The sequence below is a fragment of the Ascaphus truei genome, chromosome 10 (genome assembly GCF_040206685.1).
Source record: "Ascaphus truei isolate aAscTru1 chromosome 10, aAscTru1.hap1, whole genome shotgun sequence".
NCBI classification, from domain to species: domain Eukaryota; kingdom Metazoa; phylum Chordata; class Amphibia; order Anura; family Ascaphidae; genus Ascaphus; species Ascaphus truei.
In genome coordinates, this window is record NC_134492.1 from 22,287,014 (window position 1) to 22,302,550 (window position 15,537).

General features: G+C 44.6%; 1 protein-coding gene across 4 annotated transcripts in view; it reads right to left on the reverse strand.

The window, feature by feature from the left end:
- DMAP1 (DNA methyltransferase 1 associated protein 1) overlaps nt 1-15,537 on the reverse strand; it is a 42,399-nt gene that overhangs the window by 14,813 nt on the left and 12,049 nt on the right. For all 4 annotated transcript variants that reach the window (XM_075616204.1, XM_075616202.1, XM_075616205.1 and 1 more), the window contains exons 6-10: nt 14,390-14,548; nt 13,757-13,924; nt 9,731-9,916; nt 7,938-8,009; nt 534-606 (exon numbers count right to left, since the gene is read on the reverse strand). In XM_075616204.1, coding sequence (XP_075472319.1) covers nt 534-606; nt 7,938-8,009; nt 9,731-9,916; nt 13,757-13,924; nt 14,390-14,548 — 658 coding nt within the window. The remainder of the gene's footprint in view (nt 1-533; nt 607-7,937; nt 8,010-9,730; nt 9,917-13,756; nt 13,925-14,389; nt 14,549-15,537) is intronic.

Consider the following 15,537-nt stretch of genomic DNA (forward strand, 5'->3'; position numbering starts at 1 on the left):
TGCGATTAATGAGGGCGCCAACCGATGGCATCAAATAATACAAAAACATAAAGCACGGGACAGCAAAAGCCAGCCCGAGACTTTCTTCTTCCCTCAGCAGCAATACGAATCTGGTCAAGAAGAAAGGGCAGATTATGTCCTGAACACAAAAAAACCCCGCAGGTAGGGAGGGAGGGGGAAAAACAATTCACTTCTTTTTAGATGCGGTCTCTAAATGCAGCACCGATGTTCTATTTCAGCGTGCCAGGATTCCTTTATTCTCTGACACTGAACCTCTTTAAAACACTCGCCCTCCCCTCCCCGCAATGACAAAACGAACCCATGCATCTATCACACGCGGCCTTTTTTTAAACACATAAGATGTTATTTTTAAAATCCTGTGTATACTGTTATCTCACAACTCTCTGTATTAGTGGGAGAATAAAAAAAAAATACAAAAATGGAGCACATCGGGACTACAAAAGAGCGCTCTGTGTGCATTTTTCTCCCCCTTTTCTCTCCCCCCCTTTCAGGCGCCCCTTTTTTTTACTCACCTACTCCTAGTTCCGTTAGCATCTGATCCAAGGCTTTAATCTTCTTCTGTCCAACTGAGCTTGGAAGTTTCATCTGCAAACACAAAGGTAAAAGGGAGCCACACAGCTCTGTTAGCCCTCACTCGCAGATGCCTAGTTCAAAAGGTAGATGGATATCTTTTTATAATGCGCGGAGAGGGACGGGAGAATGAAATGAAACAAAAAAAAAGGAAGGTAACAAGTAAAAATATAAAAAAAAAAAACACAGAGCAAAGAGACGGACACACAGGGCTCTCGGTTTTCATACAGGGTCTGCGTGCATCTCATTGAAAAGTCGCAGGCGAGGTATCCTATCCGCTGAATGCAAACGACTAACAAAAAGGAAGGGGGGAAAAAGTTCATCTTTCTGGTTTCATAAAACCCACTTCCTGCAGAGGGAACAAGATCAAAACATTTCAATTACAGGATGTCTAATGTGACATGCCCGGTTTGATGTCTTGTTCTTGTTTAGCTGGGTTGTATTATCCTTCCAGGACGAAACGCTTTCTCCTGCTCTCGCTTTTTTTTTTTTTAATTCTTCCTGGAGGAGCCCCGAGCAGTGGGGGATTCATTTAGCAGGTGATATAACAAAGCACCGAGAAGTTAGTAGGTACATAGAAGTGCGGACGAAAGCCCACAAAAGAAGGGAGCAAGGAGTTAGCCGGCAGAGCAGAAAGCAGCAGGAGCTGCACCAGGAAAGTGGGGGGAAATGAATTACAGGCACTCATTAAAAATAAGAAGTAAAAATAAGATCACTTAACAGTTACTTGTTACCGATTGAATCGCATTGCAAAGATCACAGGTAACACTGCAGCCCAACTTTTCTGATCATCAGAAGGCCATGTGCAACTCAGCCCGGCTTTCAGTTTCTGCACCTAGTCAGGCGGACTTTCAGGCCCTTTGATTCTAACAAAACACAGTGGACTAGCTCCATGTGAATAATTAGACAAGCATGCTAAAAAAAAAAGTACTAAATGGCCACTAACTAACTGGTTCCTATAAGGTTATTTGATGCGTGTTGGCTTCTGTACCAGTTACGCAGTTTCATGCAGTGAAAATGGACAGAAACGCAAAATATTGTAGTTCTGTTTTCAAACAAAAATTATATATATTATATACACATATATAGATATCTATCATCAATTATAGTGGCACTCCACTAACAATGGTGTTCTGCCTGGGTTGCATGAACTGCAAAGGGATTGGGAACAGAAGAACAGGAGCAGACACCACAAGTCTTATGAAACAAAATGGTAAGAGTTTATTACACAGGTCAACATTTTGGCTCTCTCAGGAGCCTCTCCCAAGGAATATTGTACACGCGCACAACAACCAAGACTATAAAACAAAAAAACTAAACAAGAAACCGGAAAAGACAACAGATTGTAAACGTATGTTAAAGAAATTATTAAAAAAGGTCTGATAGAAGTTTGTAACCATTGGAGTTTAAGCCCAGTGCAGAAACCCAAGAGCTAGAACTCGACCAACCAATCCTGCACTACAACTAAAACTAAGCACAGTGAGGAGGCAATTAAAGTCCCCAAAAAGGTTTTAAAACAAATTAAAAAAAAAAATCCTATGGTATAAATAAAATTTGATCTGTAGCCATTGAATAAATAATTGATTTCCATGCATGTTTGCTCAAGGTTACCTGAATTCCCAAGACACTAAAATAAACAATGTAATAAATAATAATTAATACATTTTTATGTGAACGTGTATACATGGTAAGCCTAGATAATGCAGGAATTTAGTGCGACTGCCATCTACCCCTGCGTGCAGTACGTAGCATTATATGGGAATAAACACTTTCTAACCCCAAGATCCGGTGACGTATTGCGGAGAAGTGCGTTGCAAACCACTCGGGCAGTAAAGGGCTTCATTTGTTTCTTCTGCCACATTAATGTGTATTTAAGCGACAGACGAATATATTAAAAATATCAACATCTAGTGGGTATTTAGATTTTTTAACTGGGGTAAAAAATAAATACAAATAATAAAAAAAAAAAGGATGATCACATTTCTTACACATACTCACTCTTTCCTCCGCCCTCTAAATATTATCAATTAATCTTTCCACTAATTTTTCTTCTTTCTTTTTTTTTTGACGCTGCTCTTTCTTCCGCGTGGAAAGACTTCATTGGGCGCCGAGAGCCAGAGTATATTTTAATTTTACCATCATTAAGAAAATGTTATGATTTATGTGGCCGCTGTCAGGCTAATATCTTTAAAATTTAGCTGGGAACAGCGATTCATCTTAAAGACTGATTGCTCTCTATGCAAAATGTATTAAAAGTAAATGAGGAGTCTATTACTCACGTAGCACTGATAATCTGTTAGGTAAGCTCCGTTAACTAAACACATTTAGATGTGTCGTCACAGGGGATGACCAGCCTGCCCAGCCAGCGGAGACACGGCAAGAGGAAAATATGTAACCCTTTCCCGGCCTGTAACGTCACCAACACAGCCAAGACCAAGAGTGATACCTGTTCCATGTGGAACAAGACAGCGCTGATGCACAATTACTGCTCTGCCTCCTTTTAACTCTTAGAAGGGCAGTCTCCCCCACCCTCCCCATATGCCCGAATGGATGCAGTGACTGTTATATGTTAGATCTACTTGATCAACACATTGGTTTCACACCAGACACCTGCAGTATTTCTAAATCATTTTGAGAGGTAGTTTATAAACATGGTGAGCCAAGACAGGGGTGCTCAACGCCCGTCCCCAAGACCCCTCCCCCCCACCAGGTCAGGTTTTTACAGATATCCCTGCATCAGCACAGGAGGCTCGCCACTTATGGTGCTAAAGCAGGGATATCCTTAAAACCTGACCTCTTGGGGGGGGGGGGGGGGGTTGGGAGGAGAGATGGTCTTGGGGAGCGGAGTTGAGCACCACTGAGATAAGACATGGAAGGGATTTAATTACCTCTAGGACCCTCTGTTGTATTACATGCCTAGGAGTTTGCACAGGCGAAGAACCCCTCTCTCCAACAGTGGGCAGGGTGGTCTAGACTAGAGGTCGAGTAAAAACTGGATTAATAAACACCACCGCCCACCCCCTATTAAGAGGCCCCTGATGAAATAAAAATTCTTCATAGCTTCCAAAGGAACCAAAACATTCAAATGTTTGCTTTACGCCTGATTGACATGGGTGAAGAAAGAATGACATTGTTAAGTTGCTTTCATCCTCTTATTTCAATAAATACTGATGAGTCCACGCAGGCTTCATTAAAAATGATATCAAAAAGGTACAGCTAGATTATCTTTCGCACTTTAAGGTTGATATTTGCCTTGTAGTTGAGGCTTTGGTCTTGGAAGACGGTTTGGAGATCTGTGGCTGTTCCATTGAGATTTGCGACAAGGCTCCCCAAAAACAGATTGCAAGCTCTTCACGGGTCATTTTGTCCTCCTTGCACAGTTACATCTCTATAGCAGTGACGGTGCTACACATCTGCCTTATTGGCTGCTGGTTCCCTGGCAGAATGTAGCAGGGCAAGTCTCTATAGGCTTCTTAATTGACCAAAGTCAGCGATGCCAGCGATAATAATCACATCACCTGCACTTTCACTCCATTTTTAGGGATGTTCCTTGCCCGAGAGCTGATAAACTGTAACTTTACTACAGAAATTGATTAGCTGGCTTCCCCCCCCCCCCTTATTTGATGTTTTTTTTAAGGTTAATATATTTTGGACGCTTTCCAACTCTTGACATCTTTTCCCCACAGTCCTCTAGAGGAGTGTAACTCACGCGCATAATTACACAGACGTCTCTTTTGATTTAGGGACTACAGTTCCCTTGGCCTTGCAATAAACAACTGCTTAAACTGCATGAACTGTGCACACACACCGGGAGGAAAATAAATAAGGAGAGGATGCAACTACTGGAGTCCAATGCTCTGAAGTCATCGCTTTGTCTAACAGGGAGAGGAGCAATGGATTACCAAATTAATTGCGCCTCGGATGTAAAGAAACAAACAGTGGTTGTATAAAAACGTCAGTTGTTTCAAGGATAAGTGGGCAACTTTGATTACAAAAATATATTGTTTAATGAACGCTGAAAGGCTCCTTCTATTGTTCTATTAATATTACTGTAAGAATAAAGGGTTATTTTTTGCAAGAGAACGGCAAATTCTATGATTTCATCATTACACACATTCCTCCAGCAGCCAATTGTTTTAGGGAATAAAAGTCGTCTCTGATGAAAGGGCGGTGGACGTCCGAAATACAGCAGAAGAGGTGGGGAAATAGAATAAAATCAGTTAAAAATATTTGGGAGCAAGTAGAGCTAACGTAACACGTTTTCCTGCCGCAGAAATGTGACAGAAGACAGAGACACGGGAAACAGAACTTGGGTTAAACCCTCACTTGAGGTAAATGTGCTCAATGTCAGATGTCAAACGACCTATGCTGCATTGCAGGTCTGCCGAGATGTTGGGGGGGAACATCCGAATATTACAATGATTCAAACGGCCCGCAGAATGAGTGGGAAGGCAGTGCGAGCTCGCACAGAAAGCATGGGAACGCACACGCAGTCTGTCTCGTCCGCCACAAGTTTCTAGACATCGAAAAAAACAAACAAACAAAAACGTTTTGCGGCTAATAAGGAAGTGCTGATTACCATCAGCTTATCTCTCACAGAAGCCCACGGAGCAATCAATAGAAAACAGATAAATTATTTATCGCACCAAGTAATTACATTTATCAAGCCCCAAATAAATATAAAAGATATTTTATGAAACAAAAGGCAAAGCTGCTGCCTGTGAAGAAACAGTATTGATTAAGAGACGGGAGATGTGTTGCATTTCAGAAGGTGATGAGCCCAGGGCTTGCATTAAAAATCTTCAGAGAAACAGAACAGACAAAAGCCTCCTGGGTCTTTAAAGCAAAACCCTGTTGTATTCCTTCCTGCAAAGACTCCTTGCATCTTATAACAGCGTCTCGTGTCCAACACAGAGGCCTCTACTTAATATGCTGCAAATCAGTCTAACCTGTGCTGTGAAAGAGGTCATCTCTATTGATCTGAATGAAGACCAACTCTTCCCCAGCGCGGGGAAAGACGTCTTCACGGCATATTGGATTAGTGGCCGAGGTTTGTCTGGACACATCGGGGGAACCACCCGGGGGGGTGGGGGGGGTGGGAGGGGGGAGGGGTTTTGTATTGAGTTTATGAACAGTGAAACTCTGCATATAATACAGCTGTGCCAAAAATAAGGCAACAAAAATATCAGGGGTCAAATGATGCAGTCTGGGGCTTTGCAGCAGCTTCATAACATGTGGGTGAGACAAGTGGTCTTTTTTACGGTACGTTTTTGTGTTTCTGTATAAACATGTTATCAGTGGTAAATCCTTTAAAGTTCATATAAAAGTGGTGAGAAACGAAAGGATTAGAACTTTATGTTATAGTCGCACTTGTGTTTAAATAGATAGTGATATTATAATGCCTGCATGAAGAAATCTAAATGTAAAACAACCTGTTTCCTATTACAGCTAAAGCCACATGATGAGGATATCATATATTCTAAAAAAGGTTATATAGTCTCCCCTTGCAGAATTCTTCAAATGAGTTGCAGACACCATAGAGCAGGGGTGGCCAACTCCAGTCCTGAAGGGTCACCAACAGGTCAGGTTTTAAGGATATACCTGCTTCAGCACACAAGGCTCCATCAGTGGCTCATCCATTATGATTGAGCCACCTGTGCTGAAGCAGGATAGCCTGACCTGTTGGTGGTCCTTGCGGCCCGGAGTTGACCACCCCTGCGTTAGAGTGACACATGGCCTCTCGCATTCTGAGCTTCATTCTGCTTTGCTCTAAACAGATAATGTATGCAAATCCAACAGACAAAGATCACTCGGCCAGTCATGTCAAATCGGAACCCAAAACAGTTCTTCAGAACATTACATTCAGGTAAAAATCATTGGGGGGCTTTACCTTCAAACATGCACTTTGTGATCATTTATCAGGCAGGAATTTAGGATAACCAAATAGGGTTAATGAAGTGCAAGACACTAAAAAGGTAATTGATACACACACTTTGCTCAGTACGACATGGTGTAACGCGCTTCATCGACACTGCATCACAACGCAATATGTGGTGTTGTCTGGGGGAATAATGGCGCACACTACACATCTGTACCCACCACAAAAAAAAACCTCCAGGTAAACACTGAAAAAAACCCGACCTGGATCCTTACGACAGGTTTCTTACCCCACCATACCAATGATGCTAACGAATCAGCAAATGCAAAAGACAAAATCGGAACTGGATTCTTATCCCACTGTAGTAAGATGTCCGTTACCCGGCAGAGATCTAGGAACCATCCTAATTCAGTGTGACACGGACAAACTAATAACTGGAAATGCATCGTCCGCCCTTTCCTGCTTTTGAAATATTCTAACGTTCCCAGCAGCTGTTTCTCTGTCCGTCGGTCAGAGAAATACAAATTGTGCTTTGCATTTGTGAACAAAAGTAATTTTAAGCTAGTGAACTACATCTAGTTTTTCCTGTGTCCTGCCCAATTCATTACACTCAGCCATCATTCTGCTATTTTCTTTGCCATCGTACAGTAAAAAGGTTTAATTACTTTGTACCTGGCACAGACCCCTCCTACAGCGCTACTAGTTTTAGAGCAAGAATGGCTCCATTGGGTGAACCTTATATATTCTTCCATGAATCAATGGTGATCGCCAAACCACTGCATGTGCCCCAATGTGAACTCGCATATCCACTCCGTGCGCTGAAGACATCACTACTGCAGCTAGAGACATCTGCAACACCATGGTAGGGGGATCGCCTTTATGTAGTGAGCCCCTAAAAAGGACCTATGGCGAGAAGCTAGAGGACCATCATAAGAAAGACAAGGAAACCAAAGCTGATGTACAAGACCAAATTCTGGCCCAGATAAATAGGTATACAACCCAAATTATTATTCACCCTGTGCATGATCGAGGTTTGGGTCCACGTGGGATAATAAAGAGACAAATTAGTGATGCTCTCCCCTAATTCTTAAACAAGTACATGAATCGTTCTGCACAATCGCCACGCTGAGCGGAAGTTTAATTATGGCCGTGTGTTACCGGCGGGTGAGGGTACCTGTTATTTACAAACATTGAAGCTTTCCACGCTGGATCATGGGATGTAATGACAAGTAAGGTCTCTTTTTTTTTTTGTCATTTTCTAAACTATTGCATGGAGGGTAGGGGCTCAGAACAGGTAACGTGCTTTTTATTTCATGGTTAGATAGAGTGGAAGAGAGAAGACTAAATCTCCTAAAAGAAAGGTAACACTTTACAAGCTCACGGCTGCCAGGGTGAGACTGAAGGAGGGAAAGATAGCGAGACGTAGAGCAGTGAAATCTGCGTAGGTCGCATTGGAAACGTGACTTACCCTCTGGCTGCGCAGTGTGACGCCCGCGGATTTGAAGTCAGGAAACCTGATCCCGGCAGTTTCTGGCACTGTCTGAGAGAGATGGGGGGAAAAGGGGTCATTTGCCAGTGACCAATGCGTTAGGCTTTTGTTTAACGGATGCTAATCATGCTATATTTTGCAACAGATGAACTCCATTATTTGAGTACTTATACTTATTATCTTTGCTGCCAAAGGGGCCACCAGCTGTTACCCCACCATGCTTTGAAAGTCTATCTGATGGGAAAACGGTCAAACACCGTTGCCGTTTGATGACACTGAAGTCAGATGGTCAAAATCCCCAGCCAAGGGACATAGACCATCCTAGTGACATGTGGTGGAGTGCTCATGGAGTAGCTCAGACATGTAACTGGAGCCATGAAACCTGGGACAGCCCTGGTACTCACAGGCCTCTGGAAAAGCAGAAATAGGTCAGGAATTGTAAAAGCTGGAGACAGCGGAAGATGCAATCCCTCACTCCACCACCAATAAGTAATACCCAACACGATTACCCTTTTACGGTGCATTACGTTGGCTCTTTAACCTATTGTGTTTGGAAGGTGCCTGCAAAGCAGTGCAGAAAACGCACACACGCATCTTACTGAAATATTTAAGGGGCGTTGGACACCGTGGGTATATGGTTACTCTGATTTCCCCAATATTAATGGTTACATTCTCTGTGAACAAAAGATTGATAAAGTTAGAATATTCCGTATGGCTCTGCACTGTTCCTTTCTATGGGCTTGCAAGGGCAGAATTAACCCCTCTGCTACTGGGACACCTTTGAAAGCGCTGCTTTAAAAAGCCCTCCAGCAGCAAATAGTTAATCAGCTCAATAGCGGCTTGATTGCTGCCATCAAACACCTAGAAAAGGAGCTCAGGGGAGAAGCACCGTCTTTGCTATTGATTCAAGGTTTCCCGATTGCCCCCTGAGCGTAAACAGACCGCAGAGAGAGGGGACTTTGCATGCAGCCGGCACAAGGGCGGCCTGACACTTGTCAATGATTTTACGCCAGGACCCATCAGCTGAAAGCCATCGCTTCCAGACGCCCGGGAGGTGCTAATTCTAGTTATTTACAAAAACGAATACGGGAGGAGACAGCACGTACAATTAAACTGAGGGGGGAAAAAACCCCACAAGAACAGTGTCAGTCTGAAACGAGCACCACTGCTATATCGGTCTAGGACACTTGGTCGCGGCCGTTTCACCGCGACCAACAGGTGCTTTGCTGCGACTCACCCCGCCACTGCCAGACACTTTGCCACTAAGGTAAGTGCCTTACCCTGAAACCCCCTATCCCGAGCCCTAAGCCTAAAACCCCTTCAATTAACCCCTTACCCTAAACAGTAATAAAACTTACATTAGAAGCGGCAGACCGCGGGGATTCCAGCCAATTGGCTGCGGGTGAAGGGGAGTCGCGGCGAAGTGCCGGCGGCTTTTGGGACGTTTGGTCGAAAAAGATCATTTATTGCTGAACAGTTGGTAAAATATTGGTGCAACCAAAAATAAACCCGTTGCAGTGTTTTCTCTCCAAGATTTGGGTACCTCGGGGGAATTATCCGGGGAATGTCACTTTCTCCGGGGAGGTGTCACTGGTGCGTTTTTGGGACTAAATGAGGCTTAAGGCAGAACTTTCTGCAATCTTGATTAATCTTGCACGCATTATGAATGACCTCTTAAGAACTGGATTCAAATGTGTACTGAATGAGAATTAACGGTGTATAAAACGTTGCCGCGAGTGCGCAGACAGTGGGATGGGGAAACAAGCTCTTACGGGTCTCTCCGTCTCCTTCTTTTGCGGGAGCTTCTTCTTGGTGGCTTTACGCTCCGCGCGCCTCAGCTCCGTGGTGGTGTCCGCTGCCGTGATGAGTTTCTGAAGGTCCTGGGCTTTCTTCTCCCTCTCCTTCTTTCTGCTCTCTATTTTGCGCAGCTCCTGGATGAGATATTCCTCCTCTGACACCTGCAGGTAGAAAAAGCCAGGCAGCCAGGTTAGGAATGTCAGGTGGGGCTCAAAGCAGAGTGCAAAGGTGCCATCTAGTGGCCAAAACCGGAATTGCTTTCATGTGTGGTCAAAAGACAAAGTGGCAGTCAGTGCACTGGTCCTTCGTTCCATTTGTTCCATCTGACACTTTTCAAATACAACTAATAGCAACCAACGTCTCATCTACACATCCTCCCTGCACTGGCGCTCAAAATCATTAAACGTTCTATGCCTCGGCCGCAGGCTACAGATGCACTTGACCTCCTCCGACTGCACTTCTAGTGCCTACTGCGTCTGTAAGCCTCAAAACAAAACACTTAGATTGTAAGCTCTTCGGGGCAGGGCCTCCCTTTGCCTTATGTTGTCATTGACCTGTTGCACGTCTTCCCAGTGTTTGCAATTGAACTACTTTGCACTGTAATGTACAGCGCTGCAATGTATTCGCAGTCCAGGGGGAGCATGAAGGGAAACAAGACAAAACATAACAATCTAAGTGCAGACAATTAAATAAAGTAAATAAACTCTGTAGAATTCTTGGCTCCTATGTGCAGCCTACTCACAGGATTTTAGTGAAAAACGGGCAACAAGAGACAGCTTGGATAGCAGGAAAAACTTCAGGCTTTGGAGTGATGTTATTCTCCAATCACAGCGAGATGAGGATGTATGTAAAAAAGAAATATATCCATAGTGCAGACCAATAGTAAAACGTAATTTTATAATGGTACCAAAAATGTACACTTACAATAAAAACGTTAAAATACGCATGAATCACCAAATGTGACATAGGAGAGTCGATTTGTGCCTGGCTCACCCCCCACCTCCGTTCAGCATTCGATCAGATGGTATGACGCCTCTGCAGTCAGCTCTTTGCTTCCCGGTGACTCTCTGGGGCGTCGCGTCACTTCCGGCTTTTGGATTGACAGTCACTAGCACCTCGTCTCTCCTCCTCTGGGCGGCTTCCACTCAACGCGTTTCGCCAATCGGATGCGTGGCTTCGTCAGGAGTGTTGACGAAGCCACGCATCCGATTGGCGAAACGCGTTGAGTGGAAGCCACCCAGAGGAGGAGAGACGAGGTGCTAGTGACTGTCGATCCAAAAGCCGAAACCGGAAGTGACGCGACGCCCCAGAGAGTCACCGGGAAGCAGAGAGCTGACTGCAGAGGCGTCCTACCATCTGATCGAACGCTGAACGGAGGAGGGGGGTGAGCCAGGCACAAATCGACTCTCCTATATCACATTTGGTGATTCATGCGTATGTTAACGTTTTTATTGTAAGTGTACATTTTTGGTACCATTATAAAATTACGTTTTACTATTGGTCTGCACTATGGATATATTTATTTTTTACATACATCCTCATCTCGCTGCGATTGGAGAATAACATCACTCCAAAGCCTGAAGTTTTTACTGCTATCCAAGCTGTCTCTTGTTGCCCGTTTTCACTCAAATCCTGTGAGTAGGCTGCACATAGGAGCCAAGAATTCTACAGGGTTTATTTACTTTATTTAATTGTCTGCACTTAGATTGTTGTGTTTTGTCTTGTTTCCCTTCATGCTCCCCCTGGACTGAGCATACATTTCCACGATTTGGGGACCAAAGAAAACAGGCCCTACCAGATGGGTCTGAGAAGGGGGTTATAATTCATATATATATATATATTTTTTTCACGTATTTGCAACATTATCATTCACTGTTCACTATTGAGTTATTTATTTATTATCACTTTATTTTAAGTGGTCAATAATAGTGTTAGCGCCTGTTTTTTCACTGTCACATATCACATGTCAATGTACAGCGCTGCGTACATTGTAAATACAATTATACATACTACAGTAGCAATATCATCTGAGAACTTGTATACTCTGAACTGAGAATGGAGTATACTGAGCTTGTATACTGAGAACTTGTAAACGTGTGTTGGTCCAATAAGTTTTCAAATGACCTGTTTTTTGCTTTCATGTTTGATGATAATACATTTGATGGATTTTTATATAGAGCCGACAGTGTACAGAGGGCGTTGTGCAGAGTCCACAGGCACAATTGCCCGGGAGTCGTGAAGCTGCGATGCGCAACGTCACGCCCGGATCTGCTGGTAACCACCACCCAAGTCCATGGCAGTTACCGCCAGACGAAGTGCGAAGCCTCCCGGCCAGTGAATCTGTCCCACAAAGAATAAGATTAGGACAGCAGAGCGCTGGACACAGGGGTGTTAGGGGATCAGCCCAGAAAAGGCATGAAACATGTATATCTATATACCACCCACCTTATAGTCTGCAGTTGCAAATATAGTACTATGGGGAGGGACTCTGCTGGTTATTATGTAGGTCAGGGGTTCTCAACTCCAGGCCTCAAGACACCACCCCCCCACCCCCGGTCAGGTTTTCAGGATATCCCAGCTTCAGCACAGCTGGCTCAATCAGTGGCTCAGTCAAAGACACCTTGCAATGTGGCAATGACTGAGCCACTGATTGAGCCAGCTGTGCTGAAACAGGGCCCGATTGAGCCTCGGAAGCAGGGGTATCCTGAAAACCTGACCTGTTGGGGGGTCTTGAGGCCTGGAGTAGAGGACCCCCTGATGTAGGTTAAGAAGCAAAGAGACGGGCACTGCACATATCAACATAGCAGGACCCGGCAAGCGTCTGCGTGTACAGCTACTTCAAAACCTATTTTTATTGAGGTAAAGGAGCTTTGAGGGCATAACACGTGCACTTGAAAGAAGACACCCGTGTATAGTGTGTCAAGTAAAATGGTGAGATAACCCTCTTGCACTGTAACCTCCTCCCAGCTTCACAATGCCACATCCGCAACTGAACCAAAGCGATGAACACGAAAGAGAAACACTCCATTCTGAAGAGAGTGCCAGTAACTTCGTGCTTCAATCTTCCAGGTGAAACTGCAGACACGGGGTCAGGAGGCGGCTCAGCAAGAGGAAAGTGCTTTTAAATAGATGTTAAAAGCTAACAAATGAACAGAGTTCATTGGCTTTTCAATACCCAGCTTTTTTTGGGCTCAGTCTTTGACTGAGCCACTGATTGAGTCACCTGTGCTGTGATGTCCTGAAAACATGGCCTGTTGGTGGCCCTTAAGGACAGGAGTTGAGCACCGCTGCTGTAGAGGATGACACTGGCCCTTATGGGTATATAATAATAATAATAATAATAATAATAATAACAACAACCAAGTTCTTGTATAGCGCTGCTAGTTTTACGTAGCACTTTACAGAGACATTTTGCAGGCGCAGGTCCCTGCCCCGTGGAACTTACAATCTATGTTTTTTGGTGCATGAGGCACATGGAGATAAAGTGACTTGCCCAAAGTCACAAGGAGTCGACACCGGGAATTGAACCAGGCTCCCCTCTCAGTGCCAGTCAGTGTCTTTACTCACTGAGCCTCTCCCTCCTCCTATGGTATGTGAGAATTGCACCTATAGCCTGTTAGATTAGATTGCCCACCACTAATTGAGGCAGAGTGATGCGCAGTTTCTGGTCTGTACACACCAGGTATGCAGCAAACTAGCCGTTCAGAAACCCACATAAAATACACACAAGCAAAGTGGGCAGAAGTAAGGGCACGGACTCTAAAAACAATGACACCGAGTGTCAAGCTAGAGAGAGCCTGGTTCAATTCTCGGTGTCAGCTTCTTGTGGCCTTGGCCTGGTCAGCGTACCTCAGACCCCCAAAAAGTAGATTGTAAACTCTATGGGGCAGATGCTTGTGCCCGCAAACATTCTATGTACAGCACTGTGTACACGGTCATCGATATACAAGAATAATTATTATTATTATTAAAGAAATGAAGGACAATATCAGCAGACAAACCTGCTCTGGTGTCCTGTTGTACAGCCTCTCGAGCTGCTCCTTACGCCGCCTCTCGTGCCCTGCGTCAAACACAGGGATTTTCAGGTCTGACCCAGGAGTGGCCCGGATGTTCGCCAGCTTAGCGCAGATTCCGTAGTAACGATCTTTCAGGTCCTCTGCTGACCTTTTCTGGAGCGTTAGAGAGACAAGAGATGTTAAAGTGCAAGCTGGGGTATGAAGGACTGATCACACAAACCGGGGATTTGGAGCAATGTGTACATTTGGTGCACTATCGTATAAAACAAATATAGTCAAGTCTCTCCTCTGACCCCACGGTCACAGGGGGATCCTCCCATTGTATTTTTCATGTATGGAACAGAAATAATCATTTAATAGAGTTTCTTGTAGTTTCGGTTAATTCGGAGGCGTTTGTCAGAGTGAAATCCTGAGATCAGAGAGTTTTATTTTATTTTTCATAATGGTTGATGCTCTGAACTTTTATCCAAGAGCAGCTATTGCGGGGAGGGAATAGTAGACATGTCACACTTGTGTGCAATAGGTCTGATACACTGTTTAGTTGGAAAGAATTTATCACCAGTCCTACTGCATACAATTACAAATATCAGGCGCGAGTTTGCAGCTGCGTAGCATCACCTTGAACTGCTGATGGTCGTAGCGGTCGTGGATGACAATGAAACGCAGGTCAAATCGGCGGCAGAGGTCAAAGAGATGGTCCGTCTCAGCCTTGGTCCAGCCATCATCATGCAAGTACATTTGATACTCTTGCTCAGAGTATACTGGGATTTGCACTGTCTGAGCATGGAAGGCAGAGAAAGACAGATCATAAAACATAAACAAACACACACACACCTACATAGCGTCCACACTGGGGATATCACACACCTACATAACGTCCACACTGGGGATATCACACACCTACATAGCGACCACACTGGGGATATCACACACCTACATAGCGACCACACTGGGGATATCACACACCTACATAACGTCCACACTGGGGATATCACACACCTACATAGCGACCACACTGGGGCTATAACACACCTACATAGCGACCACACTGGGGATATCACACACCTACATAGCGACCACACTGGGGATATCACACACCTACATAGCGTCCACACTGGGGATATCACGCACCTACATAGCGACCACACTGGGGATATCACACACCTACATAGTATCCACACTGGGGATATCACACACCTACATAGCGACCACATTGGGGATATCACACACCTACATAGCATCCACACTGGGGGTATCACACACACCTACATAGCATCCACACTGGGGAAGATCACACACCTACATAGCGTCCACACTGAGGTTATCACACAACTACATAGCGTCCACACTGGGGATATCACACAACTACATAGCGTCCACACTGGGGATATCACACACCTACATAGCATCCACACTGGGGATATCACGCACCTACATAGCGTCCACACTGGGGAAGATCACACAACTGCATAGCGTCCACACTGGGGATATCACACACCTACATAGCGTCCACACTGGGGATATCACACACCTACATAGCGTCCACACTGGGGATATCACACACCTACATAGCGTCCACACTGGGGATATCACACACCTACATAGCATCCACACTGGGGAAGATCACAAATATGCAGACAGCAGTTAATCCAACACGTCTTGTGCTACTTTCTATAGATTTCCTGCATTTCTTTCTATTCAGCCTGTTGCAGTCTGCAGGGGTTTGTTTCTATTTGTCAGGCTTCTGTCCGAATACTTTGTCAGGT